At 47.8% G+C, this 19,757-nt stretch overlaps 3 protein-coding genes across 3 annotated transcripts; 1 reads left to right on the forward strand and 2 right to left on the reverse strand.

Annotated features, from left to right (window-relative positions):
• Positions 1 to 7,774: 7,774 nt before the first annotated feature.
• On the reverse strand, positions 7,775 to 8,474 carry Btf3l9 (basic transcription factor 3 like 9). Its single transcript, NM_001408962.1, has one exon. It carries the CDS (start codon positions 8,378 to 8,380, stop codon positions 7,892 to 7,894), a length of 489 nt encoding a protein of 162 aa, NP_001395891.1. The 5' UTR covers positions 8,381 to 8,474; the 3' UTR covers positions 7,775 to 7,891.
• Positions 8,475 to 9,687: 1,213 nt separating this feature from the next.
• On the forward strand, positions 9,688 to 10,154 carry Rpl37al3 (ribosomal protein L37A like 3). The gene has a single exon (XM_008764188.4). It carries the CDS (start codon positions 9,784 to 9,786, stop codon positions 10,027 to 10,029), a length of 246 nt encoding a protein of 81 aa, XP_008762410.1. The 5' UTR covers positions 9,688 to 9,783; the 3' UTR covers positions 10,030 to 10,154.
• A 3,764-nt stretch (positions 10,155 to 13,918) lies between these two features.
• On the reverse strand, positions 13,919 to 17,373 carry Hmgn2 (high mobility group nucleosomal binding domain 2). The gene is made up of 6 exons (NM_001025624.2): positions 17,203 to 17,373; positions 16,363 to 16,407; positions 16,159 to 16,188; positions 15,818 to 15,868; positions 15,350 to 15,445; positions 13,919 to 14,753 (listed from the first exon to the last, which is right to left on the reverse strand). The coding sequence occupies exons 1-6, from the start codon at positions 17,215 to 17,217 to the stop codon at positions 14,718 to 14,720; spliced, it is 273 nt and encodes a 90-aa protein (NP_001020795.1). The 5' UTR covers positions 17,218 to 17,373; the 3' UTR covers positions 13,919 to 14,717.
• Positions 17,374 to 19,757: the final 2,384 nt, after the last annotated feature.

The following is a 19,757-nucleotide window of genomic DNA, read 5'->3' on the forward strand; positions in this document are numbered from 1 at the left end:
CCAGGGCTACATAGAGAAATCCTGCCTTTGGGGAAAAAAAAATCTTGGAGACCTTGGAGGTGATGGCGCCCACCACCACCAGGGTTAAGGGCCCAGGTGTGTCTGTCTGTGCCTTTTCTAACTGAAGCACGGGAAGTGGATCCTGGCTGCCACAGGTACCAGGTAGGTTACTGTCCCACCACTGAGCCTCTCACTCTCGCCCTGGGGATTTACTTTTCTCCACGTGTGAAGGCAGAGGGGTGAAGTGGGGCTGATGGCAGCAGATGGAAAGGTCGCCGAGGACCTTAGCAGACCTCCTAGGGCTTGTGCAGGATTTGCAGTGGGTGTGGTGACAACAAGGTTGCATCCAAAATAAGGGTTTGAACACTAAGCCAATGACTGCAAGGACGATTGTTCAGGGATTTCAGGAGAGGGAATATTTACATTTGGGGGCAATGATGGAGAAAGCTTAAGCAGAAGCTACTGTGACTTAATTCTTTTCAAACCTTGCTTTTAATGATGGTTCTTAAACGCTTTAACCCCCCCTTGTAGCCCACTACCCACCATAGATAGTGGAAAAGAAAGGATACGGAGGAAGTGGACCTGTTTAGAAAGGTTCTTTGGAACAACTCCGGTCTGTGTTGGTGGCAACTCGATCCATTCGCAAACACTTCTCAGATACACCAGGAGTCCAGTTTGGTATAGTTGGGTTAGCAACAGCAGTGACACAACCTAGCAGAGACAGCCAGGCGGCCTCAGCCTTGGTAGAGTCAGCAGGAGGGACTTGGAGGGACACCAGGAGAGGGACACCTCCTAAACCTTCTTGGACAGCAAAAGCAGTTGGGGACTAAGTATTCAAACACTTGATAATATTGCATACATTTTAATTTACCACACTATTTTAATGTTAATTTTAATATAAATATTCGTGGTAAATTAATACAGCATGTATTTTTCTTTATCCTAGCTAGCTAGCTCCCACAGAACAAGATTTACTTTTTCCAAGCTTCATCTCAATACTTGGGCATTCAATTGATCTATCTTAGTCCCTTAAACTGATCTGGCTAGCTTCCAACCAGAATTCCCATAATACTTGCATTCAGGCTTCAACTGAGCTCTCATGAACTCTCCTTCCCCTGGCTGGCAGAAGCCCCGCCCTATTCTCTCATTTGCTCAGCCATTGGGTGACCAGTTTTTATTGACAAAGCAGAGACTAAATAGTAAGAATTGTTTATGCACACTTGAGACAGGGGATTCTTGCTATAAGCATTACAGTGCCGTAGAACACTAAGCATCCTTGTGTCTTTACTACTGACCCACACTCCAAGACTGAATAGATTATTTTGCAGGTTAGATTTAAGATTATGTAAATATTTTTACCAATTCATTTGTTTCTTCTGTTGATTTTTTTGAGACAGAGTTTCTCTGTGTAGCTCTGGCTGTCCTAGAACTCAGGGTGTAGATCAGGCTGGCCAAAAACTCAGAGATCTACCTTCCTTGGCTTTCTGAGCACTGGAATTAAAGACATGAGCCACCTTGCCTGGTTTATTTTTGATGTTTTTGAGAGGAACTATCACCAGGTTGCCCAGGCTAGTCCTAAACACATTATATAAGCCCAGACTGGCTAGCCTGCAACTTTCAATCCTATTGTTTCAGACTCCCATGTGTCTGAAGTTATATGTCTGTATTAACAGGCCTAGTGACTTCTTTGTTTTGGGAGATAGGGGTCTCACTATATACCCCAGGATGACCCCAGCCCTCTAGCAATAGGGTTACAGGTAGTATGCCGCATTGTGCACACTCCTTAAAAATGGAGTAAGGCAGAGTAACATAAACGCATGTCCAGAATCTGGTAGCAAATCTTTATCAGTCAGGTTCTCTAGAGTCACAGAACATATGAAATCTCTCTTCCCCCTCTTGTCAGGTTCTTTAGAGTCATAGAACTTAGGAAATTTCTGTCTCTCTCTTATTTACCATCTATCTATCTATCTATCTATCTATCTATCTATCTATCTATCTATTAATATATGGACTTTATTAGGATGTCTTAAAGGTTGCAGTCCAACTAATGCAACAGTGGTTAGCTGGGCATGTCCAAGAATCCAGTGGTTCCTCAGTCCACAAGCCAGAATGTCTCAGTTGGTCTTCTGTATATCGGAATCCTAAAGGGGTAGGCTCCAATGTCTGAAGTGGAAGTTCCTGGTTATGTCAGGTGATACAGCCTCGCATGGTGTTTTGCTGAAGTGGGAAGATGCATGATGTTTGGAGAGAGTATAAACAGGACTCAATGGAGAATATGAATGACCTCAAAGCCCACCTCTACAGTAACACACTTCCTCCCACAAGGCCACACCCATAAGACCACACCTCCTAATAGTGCCAATCCCTAAGAGCCAAGCATTCAAAGACAGGAGTCTATTGGGTCCAAACCTATTCAAACCACTACAACCACCAAGAAAAGCCATCACAAGATCCACAGGGAAGAAGTACTTGTTCAAGGCCTCATAAGAAATACTTGTAATAGTCACAATGGGGTCTTACCCCGACACAATGGGTAATGTGGCATAACGGCAGGGTCAAAGTCACACTATGCCTGAAAATGGTATTTAATGCTGAGAAAAATCATACACAGACAATTAGAATTGAGAACTCTGAGGGTGTGAGTTTAAGCTGAGAGTCTGGTTGAGCGTCTAGCTTGTCTTAACGACTTAGACCTCAGTTCCTGCTCCACTTCTGTGTCAACCTTCTCTCTACCCCACATCTCACATACAGCAATTCCCCTGCCTCACCCTACTGGAATTACTCTCTGTTACTATGTCCAGCTTGTTCCCCAACCCCTGACCTAGAGATAGGTGATTCCAAGCCTGGTGCGGAGTGCACTGTAATCCCAGCCCTTTGAATGCTGAGGCAGGGGCATTGCTGTGAAACTGACGCTAGCCTAAGGATTTAGGATTCCCAAAAGCTAACCCTTCTTCCTAATAGTGGGGAAATGAATGGAAGCACAACATGAAAATTGCGAGCTCATAGGATGTTGTTAAGGCCGTGTTGGACAATGCATAGAAGTTGATCCAGTCTTTCCAGAATGTGGGATCTGTGAATTGAACTCCAGTTAGTCTTGGTGGTAAGCAGCTTTACCTACTGACTATTACTGTCCTCCTCTTCCTAGACAAGGTCTCATTGGCCCAGGTTGGCAAACTCACTATGTAGTAATGGCCTTGAACTCTTTTTTTTTTTTCTTTTTTTCGGAGCTGGGGACCTAACCCAGGGCCTTGTGCTCGCTAGGCAAGCGCTCTACCGCTGAGCTAAATCCCCAACCCCAGCCTTGAACTCTTGATCTACCTACCTCCCTTGCCTGAATGCAGTCATTACAGGGGTGTGCACCATACTTGACTTATGTGGTGCTGGAAACTGAACCCAGGGTTTCCTGCACTTTAAGCAAGTATTCTAGTAACCGAACTACATCTCCAACCTAAAAATGTATTCTCATATAAATGCATGAGAAAATTAAAACATCATCATTATAACCCCATGACTGATTCAGCCATTAAGCCTCAAGCTGCACGATGCCGATAGCCAGGTGTAATAAAAGCATGCAGTAGGAGGTTGTCGTGCCACACAGTCCAAATCCATTCATATTTTAGATCCATCCCTAACTGGAGAGTGTGTTAGAGGACCAAGGGACGCACTCAGTAAAACATACATTGTAGCGGACTGTGGAGACAATTGCCTTTAATCCCAGGACTCAGGAAGCAGAGGCAGGAGGATCTCTCTGAGTTTGCAGCCAGTCTGGTCTACAGAGTTTCAAGACAACCAGGAGGCTACACAGAGAAATTCTGTCTCAAGAAACAAAAAATCTAAACACTGGTGAATAAAAGCTGGACTTGGAACTAATAGGTTAGAGGGACTGATGTGGGGCGGCGGGCTGTGAAAGGTACCCTAATTCCTGGTCGAGACAGGTCGAATCCCCGGGAGACCCTTAAAGGGATGGCAGGTGCATTCCCGGTCTCCTAGGAGATCAGGACCCTCTCATGTAGCTATAACCCCCACAGTCCCCTGTAGACAGATCAGTCACATAGGGCAATGCCCCAGCACCTCTTCCACAGGTGAGGATGTGACCACGGGTCAGGTAGGCTCAGGACAAATCAGTCATAGAAACAGGACCACGCCCCCGAATATGTAGATGAGGTCTTTCCAAGCTCTCAGGTCAAACCAATAGGAAGTACCTGCTGTCAGACACTGACTCATCCAAAAAAACTGTATCTAAGAGTCATGTTCAGGATTAAAAGGGTGCAGGAATGATTCCATCGTCTGAGAGCTTCTGTCATAAGAGCTGTAACACCGTGGCTTGGGGAAGAGATCTGCTCTCCTGAAATCATCACTGCCAGAAGCTCCCTGCACCCCTTGCTGGCTAGTCAGTCTTCTACTGGCTCGGCCCAGCCTGAGCGACAGCGACCGAAGTGGCGGAAAGGAGCAGAACCAGCAGCTGAAGCAGCAGAAACAGTCTCTCCTCCCGGCCTGAGTTCTCTCCCCTGAACCCACGCACTGAGCCGGGCCAGAGATCGCTGTGGAGAGCCCCACCCCCACCCCGGCACCACAGTCCCACAGAGTGAAGTACGCATTTCCCTGAAATAAAAAGATTTTATTTATTTATGGAAATATATATATTCCAAGAGAGGGTTTCTCTTTGTAGCCCCGGCTGTCCTGGAACTTGTTTGTAGCCTAGGCTGGCCTTAAACTCAGAGATCATCCTGCCTGATCATCTTTTTTTCGGAGCTGGGGACTGAACCCAGGGCCTTGCGCTTCCTAGGTAAGCGCTCTACCACTGAGCTAAATCCCCAGCCCCAAGATATTTTTTTTTTAAAGATTTATTCATTTATTATATATAAGTACACTGTAGCTGTCTTCAGACACACCAGAAGAGGGCATCGGATCTCTTTACAGATGGTTGTGAGCCACCATGTGGTTGCTGGGAATTGAACTCATGACCTCTGGAAGAGCAGTCAGTGCCCTTAACCGCTGAGCCATCTCCCCAGCCCCAGCCCCAAGATATTTTTAAATTAAAGATTAATTTAAAAAAAATGTAAGGACTTGGGTACTTAACATCATTGTGAAATTAGTGTTAGTGGTGGCTTTTGGTGCGTTTGAGACTAAATCTCATTCTTTAATCCTGGCTTTCCTAGAACATTGGCCTTTGAACCCACATAGTTCCACCTCCCTCTGCTTCCTGGGCACTGGAATTGCATATTTTTTGATATAATGGCATTGCAACATTTCTTTAAAAACAGAGGTGAAATGGCTTACCAAATTATGCTTTAGGATGAGAGGTGGACAGTGGCATTCATTAAGTAAGGTCACCTTTACTTACCCGGTTCATGGTGGCACACACTTTTGGTCCCAGCACTGGTGAGGCAGAGGCAGAAACATCTCCGAATTCAAGGCCAGCCTGGTCTATACAGTGAGTTCTAGGACTACACAGAAAAACCCTGTTTCAAAAAACCAAAGCAAAATAAAGTCAAAAAAATAAGGCAAGCCTGGAGGTGACCAGACCACTGCTGGCGTCATGGGAAGGACTTTCTTACTTTCTTGTAATCTCTGTAACAAAATCGAGTTTTCCCCTCAAAGTGAGACCCTGTGACTTGTGCATCCACTGGAATGTGCTTCAGTGAGGAAGGAGCACTTTGGGGCTATCAGGGGTTGAAGTGTAGGTTTTTGGTTTTGTGTGTGTGTGTGCAGGTGTGTGTATGTATCTGTGTGTGTCCATGTGTGTGTATGTGTCCGTGTGTGCGTCTGTGGAAATCGAATATAGAGCTCTGTTGAGTGATAGCTGCTGGTATTCTACTGCCCCATGAAGAGAGGGCAGGAAGGTGGTTTGTGAAGTGCCTTTGCCTTGGTTCAGGATTTGGCTTGGCCATGCATTTGCGCACCTGTATGGACTGGTAGTGTGAAACACCAGCCTACGGAAAATGAGGCCACAGATAAAAATATGTCGCCGGATGACAACACAGGGAGAAACACAAGAACTGAGCATCCCAGGAGAATCGTAGTGAGGCATCTCTGACAGCCTTGGAAGAAATCTAGAACAGTATTGTGGAGGGAACGCTTGAACTCACATAAACACTACCACCGACCAAAGGCCTCTACTAAATGTGCTGTAAGGCACAGGTAAACCTTTATGACCCCAAATGAGGCCATTGTTTCTTAGGAAAGGAATTAGCAACCAAAGCGTAAATAGGTTGCATCCTCACCAGAATAAGTTTTTGCTTTTAGGCAGGGCTTTTAGGCAGGGTCTCAACTCTGCGCTCCTGTAGGCATGGAAATCACAGACACACATGTGCCTCTGCCTCCCCGAGTGCTGGGATTGAAGGCACATTTCACTACACCCTGCTAAAACACAAACTTTTTTGTGTAGTGCTGGGCCCGAACCCAGAACTTTATTTTTTTTAGATTGGCTTTTTTATTTATTTACATGTCAAATGTTGTCCCTCAGCTACTACCCCACCCCACATCCCCTCCCCTTTGCCTCTATGAGGGTGCTCCGACACCCACTCACACACCAGCACCTCTCTGCCCTAGCATTCCCCTACACTGGGGCATCAAGCGTCCACAGGACCCAGGGCCTTCCCTCCCACTGATGCCAGATAAGGCCATCCTTTGCTGGAGCCATGGGTTCCTCCATGTATGCTCTTTGGTTGGTGGTTTAGTCCCTGGGAGCTCTGAGGGGTCTGGTTAGCTGATATTGTTCTTCCCATGGGGGTGCAATCCCCTTCAGTTCCTCCATTCCTTCCCCTTAGCTCTTCCATTGGAGTCCCCAGGGTCAGTCAGATGATTCGCTGTGAGTATCTGCATCTGTATTGGTCAGGTGCTGGCAGAGTCTCTCGGGTAACAGCCATGCCACGCTCCTATCAGCAAGTGCTTCTTCGCATCAGCAGTAGTGTTGGGTTTGGTGTCTGCAGATGGGATGGATCCCTAGGTGGGGCGGTCTCTGGATGGCCTTTCCTTTAGTCTCTGCTCCATTTCTTTTTTTTTTTTTTTTTTTTGTCCCTGCATTTCCTTTAGACAGGAACAAATTTTAGAGACGGGTGGGTGGTCCCACCCCTCAACTGGGGGGCTGTGCCTGTCTACTGGAGGTGGTCTCTACAGGTTCTATCTCCCCTTTGTTGGGTATTTTGGCTAATGACATCCCCACTGGGTTCTGGGAGCCTCTTGCTTCACTGGCATCTGGGACTTTCTAGTGGATACCCCAGTTCCCCATCCCTCGATGCTACGTGTTTCTATTCAGTCTCCTCACTCTCTGTACGTCTCTCCTGTTCCTTCTCATACGTGATCCTGCCCCTCCTTCCTCTACTTCCTGTGACTGATTCGTTCCCCCTTTTATGTAGGATTGAAGCATCCACACTTTGCTCTTCCTTCCTTCTGCTGGTTGTATCACGGGTATTCTGAGCTTTTGGCTAACATCCACTTATCAGTGAGTACATACCATGTGTGTCCTTTTGTCTGGGTTACCTCACTCAGGATGATATATTCTTTTTTTTTTTTTTTAACTAGGCAAAGAATTTTATTAACCTTTTCCAAACTTTATTCCCAGGCATCTTCAGCTTAATTTGCTGCAAAGAATGAATTAAGCTTAAGCGAAACTGAAAAGAGCTGCAGTGTCCGGGGCTTGAGCTTAAAAATATTAGAGATCTAGATTTTTTGTTTGTTTGTTTCTTTTTTTCGGAGCTGTGGACCGAACCCAGGGCCTTGCGCTTCCTAGGTAAGCGCTCTACCACTGAGCTAAATCCCCAGCCCCAGAGATCTAGATTTTATCAGATCCATAATAAACAAAAAATTTTTAAAAAGCAGTCATGATATAAAACAGCAGCTCCTTTTGTAACTTCTGCCAAGTGTCACCTTCTTCAGAAGTTGCTTCGATTCAGTTTGCCTCGTTCTTAGAAGCTTCATCAAAATTCTCCACCAGATCTAGAACTTCATCATCATCATCCTCTCCAGCAGCAAGTGGTGCTTTTCCATCCACAGATTGCTTGGGCAGAGCTTCAGCCAGTCTCCTCAGACTGGTCAGACTGTCTGCACCAAGCTGGTTGAGGATGCTGGGAAGCATTTCTGTCAGCTGCTTTGTTTCGGCGTGGCCTGTAATGGTGAAGGTGCTTGCTGCCAAAGACGCCTGAACTTTAGGGTTGTTAAAATGGACCACTGTTCCTTGGTTTGTAAACATGTTCACCTCTTCAATACCAGAGATATTGTTTACCCCTAACTTCTTTAAGGAGAACTGCAGTTTTTTATCGTCTGCTGTGGCTGTTCTGTGAACCACCTTCTTCTTTCTACGAGCAGTTTCTTTCCCACCAATGCGCACTTGTGCCTGCAGTTTGGCGAGTTTTTCCTGGTTCATGATCGTTTCTTTCATCTTGTCGGAGTGGAAATGGGGCCGCTCGGGGGACTAAGGTTCATGCTCAGGGGGTCTCGGGCAGACCAGCTGAGATAAGGCGCACACACGGGGGGACGCAAGATGGCAGCTGGGGATGATATATTCTAGCTCCATCCATTTACCTGTGAATTTCATGAAGTCATTGTTTTTAATAGCTGAGTAGTACTCCATTGTGTAAATGTACCACATTTTCTGAATCCACTCTTCCATTGAGGGACATCTGGGTTGTTTCCAGCTTCTGGCTATTATATTAAGCTGCTATAAACATAGTGGAACGTATGTCCTTGTTATATGTTGGAGCATCTTTGGGTATATGCCCAGTAGTGGTTGGTATCTGGGTCTTTAGGTAGAACTATTTCCAATTTCCTGAGAAACCGCCAGACTTTCATTTTCCAAAGTGAACCCAGAACTTTAAATGTAACAGACAAGAGTCAACCACTGTGTAAGCCACATCCCCGGCAATAAAACTTGCTCTTCCAAGGACACTTTCAGCTGTGTACAGTAGCTGACATCTGTCACCAGGTACCAGAGAGACCTCATTCTATAACAAGCCAGCTGAGTATGGTGCACACACCCATATGAAGCACTCTGGAAGTAGAGGCAGGAAGAGTGCAAGGCCATATTGGGCTCTATGAATTACCCTGTTTCAAAATACCAAACCAAACCCACCAGGCAGACATGGTGCCTCCTGCTGGAATCCCATTGGCCGGCTGAGGCAGACTTGCTGCAAATTGAAGCCACTCTGGACTATATAGTGAGTTCTAGGGTACGGAGCGAGCTGTTACCCTAGTTCAAGAACTGCTGAAAACCCCAAAATCAAATAGTATGCAAAGGCAAAGAGCATTTGTACTGCAGAAATTACCAGCCTGCAGGGGTCAACCATTCATCAAAATGGCGACGGCCTGTTTCGTGTAATAATTAAAAAAAAACCAAACAAACAATCCACACTATTGCCGGCTATGCACCAGCCCGCATTCTCAGTCTGTTCCCAACCTGATACATTGCTGGAGATCGAGACCACATGTTTTCCCTTACCAAGGCCTCTCCCTCCAATGCTGGCTCTGTCTCTCCAGAGCTCTGAGCTAGCACTCTTGGTCCCCTGGGGTACCCCTGGGTGTGCTCTCGGCAGCCCTCTCCACTTGCTATCTTTCCCCTGGAGCTCAGTCCTTGCCCAATCTTCCTGTCCCAAAGCCTGGCTGAATTCTGCCTTGGCTAAGTTCTTTCCTTCTGGTCCACCTGAGTTGTTGAGGAATGTTGCAATCTTAGTTTAGAATTGACAGATAACACAATCGCTGGGCATGGAATTCATCATCCTAAATTCATCAACTATGCTATGTTAGACATCTCCCGGCTCTTCAAGCTTGGGCTACGGTCCCGGTGACATGGCTAAAAGCACCAAGAAGGTCGGAATCATCAGGAAATACGGGACCTGCTATGGTGCCCCCCTCCAGAAAACGGTGCAGAAAATTGAAATCAGCCAGCACGCCAAGTACACTTGCTCCTTCTGTGGCAAGACCAAGATGAAAAGACGAGCCGTTGGCATCTGGCACTGTGGTTCCTGCAGGAAAGCAGAGGCCGGGACCTACAACACCCCCTCTCCAGTCACAGTGAAGTCTGCCGTCAGATGACTGAAGGAAGACAGACCAGTAGAAGCCTACGTTTGAGACTTGCTTGGCCTGCAATAAACGGGTTAATTTATGAGGAAAAAAAAAACCCTTCCAGTGGCAGATCCTAGTGGATTCCACCACCAGTGATCTAACAGTCCCTGGCCTACACCTTGTCTGCCCTGCTGTCACCTCTCCCTCCAAAAAAAGTATCTTCCTCCTGCTTTCCCTCTTCCTCTCTCAGACTCAAAAGGCCAGTGATTGGCTTCTTGTCGTCTTTACTATTCGATTAATTACAGGAAGATTCCACTACACGGGCCCCTCGTAGGCCCCCTTTTATGCTGTGCTGGGGGAATTTTCCAGAAGGGTTAGGTAATATGATTGGTAGGGGACAAAGCAGTGACTTTAGTTCAAGTTTGATTGGCTGCTATGCTAGTTTCATTAGATTTGGTGAGCGAGCGCTGAAGAGTTTTGGAGAGCAGCTCAGGTCTGCCTTTTATTTCCCCCAGCGAAGGCATCCTAGGAGTTGACTCAGCTCCAGGCTTACAAGTCAGGGCTCCCTAAGCAAAGGCCCATTGTCAGTGGCCATTACTCCTCCTTCAGAGGAGCCCCGTATGCTTCCCGGGGACTTGGAAATTTGATTGCCAAGGTTTTTGGGCCTCTCAGAGCCATCTGGTAAAAAAAATAAGACCAAAAGCAAACAACCCACAGAATGAGGAACTTGTAAATCCTTTCAGGATCTCAAGCTGAGAATACAAAGCTCTTCCATCTCTAGTGTAGAACAGACTTGGGCAGACGGTTTATTTATAAAGCTACACAGGGCCAGAGGCAGCGAGAGCTCCGTGAGTTTGAGGTCAGCCTGGTCTACACAAAAGCAAGTTTGGGACAGCCAGGGCTGGTACACAGAGAAATGCTGTGTTGAAAAAAAAAAAAAAAAAAAAAACCAACCAACCAACCAAATGCTACACAGGGGCGGTGGCTCAGTTAGTACAGTTACTGCCATGCGAGCATTTGGGTCCCTAGCACCGACAAAATGGGTAAGGCCAGGCGCTCCTGTAATCTTAATGGAGGCTGACGGGGCTTACTAACAGCTCATCTGGTCACTGTCCTAGACAATCAGCAGGATCTGGATTCAGTGAGAACCTTAGCTCCAAAAATAAAACAGCCAACCAACCAGAGCTTCCACGGACTAAGCCACTACCCAAAGACTATACATGGTCTGACCCTGGGTTCCAACCTCATAGGTAGCAATGAATGGCCTAGTAAGGGTACCAGTGGAAGGGGAAGCCCTTGGTCCTGCCAAGACTGAACACCCAGTGATCGGGATTGTTGGGGGGAGGGTGGTAATGGGAGGATGGGGAGGTGAACACCCATATAGAAGGGGAATGGGAGGGGTTAAGGGTATGTTTGCCTGGAAACCGGGAAAGGTAATAACAATTGAAATGTAAATAAGAAATACCCAGTTTAATAAAGATGGAGAAAAAAAAAAAAAAAAACCCAGAGCGATCGAGGAGACATCCAACCTTCTGATCTTTCCGTGCTTGGCCCCCAGCATGTACTCAAATACATACAAAGATATACAAAACGGCTTATAAAAAAATACTAGATATCCTGTGTCTTAGTCACTAGCGAAATTCCAATCAAAGCCACAAATGCAGTTCACTAGGATACCGAGAAGAGAAATGGGAACGGCTTGAGGGGGCTGTGAAGACATGGCACCTTCACGGTCACTAGTGGAAGCACTAAATGGTGCTGCCACTTTAAGAACCTGGACGGTCTTCAGAAAGTTGAGTCACCATGCAATGCAGAAACTCCATTCCTGGAACCATGCCCAATTGAAGCGAACTAACACAACACTTAGAACCGACACAATAAGTTAAACAGCCCAAAGTGGAAACCCAAGTTTCATTTAATACATGAGTAGACACAATGTGGCTTACGTTTATACCATAGAACATCCTCAGAAGGGATTAATGGCCTTGAACACAACGATACATTTCAAAGACACTTAAAATTACATTATAAAAAAAAAACGTTCTGAATACTTCAGGTAGCTGATTAGCTTAGGGAAAGGGGTATGGGGTACTAACCACCAATGAGCATGTGGCTTTATAGAGTAGGAAAGGAATTATCAAAGCATTCTGGAATTAGAGTAGTCGTCACCACACGACCTGCATACCACACACAGGTCGTTTGTTGGACTAAATCAGCTGAGGCCAGGTCTGGAGGCCACAGGATATGGGGTTTAAAGCTGTACACCAACAGACCCTTTTGTCTTGTGATTCTGTCAACCATTCCTAAAGCTGCTACCCCCTAATACAGTTCATGTTGTGCTGACCCATAACCATCAAAGTATTTCTTGCTACTTTGTAACAGTAATTTTGCTCCTGTTGTGAACCATAAATATCTACATTTCCTGAGTCTTAGGTAACCCTGGCAACTCAGTTTTCTGGAAATGAGGTTTTTTGAGGAAAAACAAACAAACAAAAAACCCTGAAATCCTGCCCCAGCAAATTGGTTTATTTCCTGAAGAGGCAGACAATGTCAATAAATAACACGGTATATAGACATCCTTTGTTAAGAGCTGAGACTAGACAGGGTGGTAGTGTGGCAGTTTTTTTTCCCCAGCAGTCTGGAAGCAGAGGCAGGGAGAGGTAAGTCAGGACATGAGGACAGCCTGGTCTCCTGAGGGGATTATAACATAGCCGGGGCTGTGCAAAGAAACAGTCTGGGGGGTAAGGGTGGGGAGCTCAGACTGGTTACAGCAGGTTTTGAGTTGTAAGAGTCCACTGCTAAAAATTTTTTGTCTACATGTCTGTGCACCGTGTGTCTGGTGCACAGGACGGTCAGAAGAGGGTATTAAGTGGAACTTAAAAGTACCAGGGGTTAGCAGGTCAAACAAGTCTACATACATCCTCTGTAAGTCACTAAGCACCCTTAACCACTGAGCCATCTATCAATGCCCCAGAAGGCTCTGCTTTTTGGTGCTGAAATGGTTCTGATGTGGCCAAATTTGGTCGACTCCTATAGTTTAGGATGATCTTGAACTTGATCTTGGAGTCACAGTGTAAAACTACAGCCAGGCGGCCCATGGTTAGATCCAGGGCTGAGAGCAGGTGCTGAACAGGCCAATGTACAGGAATAAGGATCAAAATTGAAGCTCAACACACTTATCCCATTATTTGGCAATAGTGACCAGCAACTGGGACAACTACCAACTATGAGACGTAGTGGCAATGTCTACTTTGTAACTGCCCCAAAGATCAGCACAGCCCATGGTAGAATGGCATGCAGGCCATGGTTAATCAATATTCACAATCGGAATAATGGTAAAGAACCCAACTATAGCTTCAAGTTTTGCTCAAACACCAACCTGCTAACCATAAGCGCACAAAGATGGGAATCAATGCCCTAAGAGTACAGGTCTAACTTTTTCTCCAAGATTTGAGTACACTCTTACTCTCTTCAGACACCAGAAGAGGGCATCAGATCCCATTACAGATGGTTGTGAGCCACCATGTGGTTGCTGGGAATTGAACCTGGGACCTCTGGAAGAGCAGTCAATGCTTTTAACTGCTGAGCAAGTCGTTGAACATTGACAAACACACCTGTACTCACTGCCTCAGACAGCACGCCCATCTCAGCACTACAAAAGCTAAATTGCCAGTTGGACCTTGCCATAGGAGCACTGCCCCAAGAGAAGCCAAGGGCACTCTAGTCTTGTTAGAGGCATCTCTAGGTATCAGTACCAAATTTCACCTGCCAATCTTTGCATATCCCTGAAGAACCATTCCCGACACCTACTCACCACCCTCCACTTACCACCGTGTGACCAGATCCAAGAACGACCATCAAGAGACCTGGAAGCCAGGTTCCCAGATGTTGGGAAAAGATAAGAGGCAACACCCCAAGCTTAACTGTAACCAGCTTTATTAAAGATACTTTTCATAAACAATCATGGTATTTCAGGCAGGACATGGGCAGACAGTCAACAATATACAAGAACTTTCAAATTCCCTTCTTGTATAGACTACCAAAATCAGAAATCCACTATAAAACCCAATGAAGTCTTCATTCAATGCTTTGAAAGGGGAAGTAGCTTAGAGTGAGGGTTGACATTTCACATTAAGGAAGTTGTTTAACAACTTTCCACAAGCCGACCCTGACTGTCAGGAACTGAACATGGCAGAATCAATCTGAAGATCCACAATCTTTTATAAAAGGAACCAGTGATCTTCCGAGAACACGCGAAGTCACTGCAAAGTCCACGTCGCCCAATAGACTAGAAAACCAATTTTGGGGGTGAGGCTCCCAACAGGTCTCTGGTTTTAAGGGAATTAAGTCTATGTTGATGGTACAGGGGGAGGGAACAGGATATAGAAATGAATTTAGAGTTTCCTCAGACCACAAGGCCTTTTTTTGGCCTTGGTGGCCACCTACGCAAGACCAGGATGTCTCTCCTGGAAGCCAAGAGGAACCTTTTGAAATTATCAAGGAAAGAGATTTTCTGTCCTCAATTCAGCTTGGGTGATACTTTGTTGGTGACACATGATCCTTCCCCCCACAACAATGAAGTGTTCCGTGTGCTAACAATATAGTTTAAAAAAAAAAAAAGTAAAACAAAATTCTGCATTTTTATAAAACTTGATAAAAAATAGTATTTCAAACTGTACAGTCACCAGAAGTACACAGTTATCAAAAACGCACACACGTCACTTGGCATCTCCAGCACCGTCCGCTTTCTGTGCCTAAATGAGAAACAGGCATAGTCAGCAGGTATATTCAAACGTCTCAGCTCCAACAATTATATGGAATTATCTTGTTTCCAGGCCTTTGGTGCTTAGAGACACTACGACTACACCTCAAGAATGGTCCACTGGTCAGCCTTACCACCCCACCCCTCCCCAACTAGACCAAAGGTCACTTCTAGACTTAAAACTATGGTACCAGCGTGAGTGGTGAATCAGGGCAAGCCAACAGTGAGTGCCTTTTAGGTTACGGTAAGACTTTTAGAACTGAGGGTTTTAGACAGGAGGAAAACCATATCAAACGCAGAATGACACATACACAGGAATAATGAACAGTTTGGCTACCACTAGGTACAGGCAGGCACCCCCAGCAAGAAACAGAAGAGCCGGGCTGGAGAAATGGCTCAGCGGTTAAGAGCACTGACTGCTCTTCCCAAGGTCCTGAGTTCAATTCCCAGCAACCACATGGTGGCTCACAACCATCTATAATGAGATCTGATGCCCTCTTCTGGTGTGTCTGAAGACAGCTACAGTATACTGATATAAATAAGTAAATAAATAAATAAAATATTAAAGAAACAGAAGAGCCACTGTACCTGGTCTGTTTTGGCATCTCCGTTTTCTGCAGGATTATTCGCATCCTTACCAGCATCCGCTTTCCCCTTCTTCCCCTTGGGTACCTTCTCTCCCTTCTAAAGCCAAAGAAGGAGGGACACAAGTCTCTCAGCCTGTGTTACTGTCATATGGCCTACAAGGTTCTGCTAAAAGTAGGCTTGCCTACTGAAGATACAGCCCCCCTCCACTAAGCTAGATTACAACTTGTAGTCCTCCAAAGAGTCATTCAAATTAAAGAACAGCTAAAAATGCTGTTAAGTCAACCCTAGTTTTCTTTAACTTTTGCCAAAGACACTAACATGACAAATTATCACAAACAAGGTTCTCAAAATAACCTCCGCCTTCCACCGAAGAGTCATCATTATGTTGAATTAGGTTAAGGCAGGGAAGGACAGCTCTCTGTGAAACTCCCAACCAAGTATTAGCAGCAGCGTCTCAGTCCGGCTTACCTTTGCAGGGGCCTTTTTAGGCTTGGGCTCTGGCTTTGGAGGAGCAGGTTTCTTATTTCGGTAGGCAGAGGGGAAGAGGAAAGCCATTAGTACCAGAGAAACAAACAACTCACCAAACCACACTTTGGAAAACTACTTCTCAGGATTGTCTTCCTCTTATAACGGAACAGTGATATATTCACTGTAGTCAGAGGCATCAGAACTTAAGACAACAGTGCAACATCATGAACAGCTTCTTCAAAATCAGCCACAATCTATAATTCAACGGAATCAAAGAGACCCCCCCCCCCAAGATTCCCAACCTCAGGTAAGGATGAGGAAAGTGAAGCACACACACTTACAGCAGACAACCTTGCAGATCTTCTCTGTGGCTATTAACAAAAGAAAGTAAGAAAAGTAAGTAAAAGGTTCTCCAGCAGTCTGCTTCACATTAAAGGAAGCCAATGAAATAATTCTTGGTCAATTTTCTAGACCAAGGCTGTGGTCAATTACTCCCTTTACCACACAAGGCTTCGTGCTACATGCGCTTAACGGGTAAGACTCACCTCGTCCTTCACCTTGGCTTTGTCTCCTTTAGCATCCCCTTCAGCCTACAAAGAGATAAAAGACCAAAATCTGTAACCTCGGGGGTCAATCTCAGTCACCGGGCACTTAACAAAAATCGTCAGACACCATTCTAAAAACGTATCCACTCAATTTTCATGTAAGAATTCTTAGCAGGGATAGGGCTCAAGTGCAGTCCGAGGCGCACACGGAAGACAGGGCAGGCTGGCGGCAAAGCGCGGGAGAAGCTGGAGCCTGGCCGGGAAGGCGCCGAAGCCACCAGAGCCAGGCAGTAACAACAGCTGCAGATTGTGCAAACAAACCTCTCCGGAGGCGGAGCCCAGCGCCGTTGCTATGGCAGCCGTCGAGGGCGGGAGCTCGGGAAACCCGTGGGCGGGGGCGCGCGTCCCGTGCGGCCGGAACGTGGGCGGCGGGGGGCGGAGCTACGTCGCGGTCCCGCCCCTCGCGCCCGCAATTTTGGCGGCAGCGCGCTCCCCCGCCCGCCCAGCCGAGCGCCGCCTTCCCGCCCTTTCGGGTTTGAATCGCCCGCTCGCTCGCCCGCGGGAGGAGGGGAGGGGGCTGTTGGTGGGGGAGGGGGCCGCGGGTGGCCAAAGGGAGCGGGATAAACATCTGCCAACATGGCTCCTCCTGCTGCTGCCGCCGTCGCCACCGATCCTCCAATATGGCTTCTGGCGCCCGCGGGCAGCGCGCCGCGCATGATTCGCCCGCAGCCCGACTCGGGCTGGAACCTCACGCCGCGCCCGATCTAGCGCCGACTCCTCAGCTCGAAGCCAGCAGCGGCAGCGGCGGCTCCAGGGCTCCCGCGCGCTCGCGCCACGTACCTTTCTTTTGGGCATGGCGGCGGCAGGGGACGTCGGCGCTGAGCACGGGTTTACAGCGGCGCACGGGTTTGGTCCGTCCGGGGGTCGTCCTCGCTGCTTCTTCACACTGCTCGGGCTCCGGGGGGTTTATAAAGTTTTTATAGCGCTGGGAGCCCCGGACCGGTTAGAACCGGATTTCACCTCCCGCCGCCGCTCATTGGCCCAGTTGGGGTCACGTGGGCGGGGTTTAAACTCACCTCCTCTGGAGTGAGGAGGGGGTGTAGGGGGAGGGCGCTCGAGAAGGCGGCGCGCCTTGGGGGAGGGGGCGCGGTGGGGGAGGCGCGCCTCGGAGTCGGAGGTAATATATGAGGGGCGCGCGAAGGCGGCAGGCTCTGGGTTCCGCTCCCGCCCAGACCTGGCTTTTGCAAACTACCAAGTTCCTTCCACCTTATGCAACCCTTCTACCCACTTCTCCAAGCTGCGCGACACTGGGCACATCTCGGCCGCTTTCCTTCCTGCTCCCGCTGGGGGCCCCAGTAGAGGGGTTTGCGAGGCCTGGCCGCGCCGCCCAGCTCCAATAAGGCAGCGGGAGGTGCGCCGCTTGAGGCGCGGGCGGCAGCCCCGGGGACCACGGGCTCTAGTGTGCTGCGAGCCGAGAGGCTAGCTTGGCGCAGTCGGACGTGCATCCTTTTGAGTTGCCACCTTGGGGAATCCTTCCGTGTTCCTCATCTAAAAAGCAGTCTACTGGATATGGAGGTGTGGGCTGGAAGTGGAGACTTTCCACACCGGGATGCCTCTCGGGTACTGCCGGGCAGGTAGGAGCTGTCCTTTCAGCACCTACGGCTGAGCCGCCTCCCCAACGTTAAACAGCCCCCCAACATCTGCCCCGTGGCTTCCCTAAATCCCTGCTTGTCTGGCCCTCTGGCCCCTGTCACAGAATGGTGGAGAAAAGCCGCCAACGCAGCCCGGGAGCACGCCCCTCCCACTAAGCCCTCTGGGTCTGGGATCCAGCTAGCCCAGCTGCCCCCACTCAACGGAGGCCACGGAACCTGTGCTGTACAGATGCCACAGCTGGCGAAATCCCTCCTAACACACTACCACGCTGGCTTGCTCTCGGTTGCGTGAGGAAAAGGCGGTTGAAGGAAAGCGCAGGAAGATTAGGAAACAAGTAGACGAACAGGTGTGATGGCAGGGGCCCTTCCAGTGTACCCCAGCCCAAAGCTCGGCCTTCTAGAGCTAGCCAAGCGCACCCGAGGGAAGGTGCCAATGGCAGCAGTAAAGCAAAACGTTCTTTCGTTGCAGTTACCAAACAAATCTTATATCTCAAAAAAATTTTTTTAAAAATTCTTTGATACCCACAACACAACCGACTAATATCTGCAATAGGATGTTTGGTGCTCAGGTGGAAGACACAAATTAGGTCCCACCTTATTTTTGAGGCAAGGGTTAAAGCTAGTTTGCAATAACCATACCAGCAGAAAGCAAACATCTGCGAATTCAAATCAAGCATTTTGCAGGACAACAGTGGATCTGCCTCTCCTTTCCACTCCCACAGTGCCTCCTGAGGCAGCCATCCTCCACCCCACCCTGTGCACCTTTCCCAGAATACAGGTCCCCAGGCTGGAAGATACCAGCCCCATTAATCACCGCTACTGTACTCCAGTCTTAAGAGAAAGTCAGCCAGGACTCAACAGCCATGCTTGCTGGGCAGATTCCGTTTGCTGCCTCCAGCCTCTCATTCCCGCCTTAATTGTAGGGCTCTGTATTATAGCCACATAATTCATGCCTCCCTAATTAAAGCTGTCAACAGCCTCATTGTAAAGCTGGAAAATGTACAGCACCTGCTCTAGGGGATCTCTGTGCCAGGGATTTGTTTTGGGGAGTGCCAGGTGAATAGGGGGCCTTGCCAAAGGGTGCACTGATTGGCTCTTGGCTGCAGTGTCAGGTTTTTTTTTTTTTTTTTGATTCTGATAGGGAGAAGATGGCCAAAAGGTCACCAGTGCCAGGCATCTGGGCATAAAAATGGGTATGGACAACAAGGCATAGGAAACAATGCATAGAAAGTTAGAAATTTAAAGTGTATGTTTTGGGGAGGGAGGTGCTGGCGAGAGGGCTTACAGATAGCATGAGACCAGAGTGGTTTTGATTGGTGTTTCTGGCTGGCACTTACAGCTCTGGGACATGGGAAGCAGAATAGCTCAGCAGACCTTTCTTCAAAGGTAGTCCTCCCTCCACAGCCCCATGGGGAGGCTGGGAAAGGATACCACCTTGCCTCGAAGGCTGAGAGAGCCTAGAATAAGTTCTGCCATGCAGAGAGCAAATTGTCTCAGGGCCTACTTGGGGAGTCAGGTCAAAGAGCTGTGAGGAACTTGAAGACTGGGAGTGGGAATCAGTTTGAGACGGTGAGGGAAGGAGACAGTCAACTGTGAAATGCTTGGTTTTGTTCAGTCCTGATGTGTTAAATACAAAATGGCCTGTGTTGGATTAGACTCTAGGACCTCTACAGCCCTTCTGCCACTGTCTGTAGTCATGGAGGGGGTTGGGTCTCACAGGGGAGTGGAGCCTGGCCCTGTGCC

This window comes from Rattus norvegicus, chromosome 5, assembly GCF_036323735.1.
Source record: "Rattus norvegicus strain BN/NHsdMcwi chromosome 5, GRCr8, whole genome shotgun sequence".
Taxonomy (NCBI): domain Eukaryota; kingdom Metazoa; phylum Chordata; class Mammalia; order Rodentia; family Muridae; genus Rattus; species Rattus norvegicus.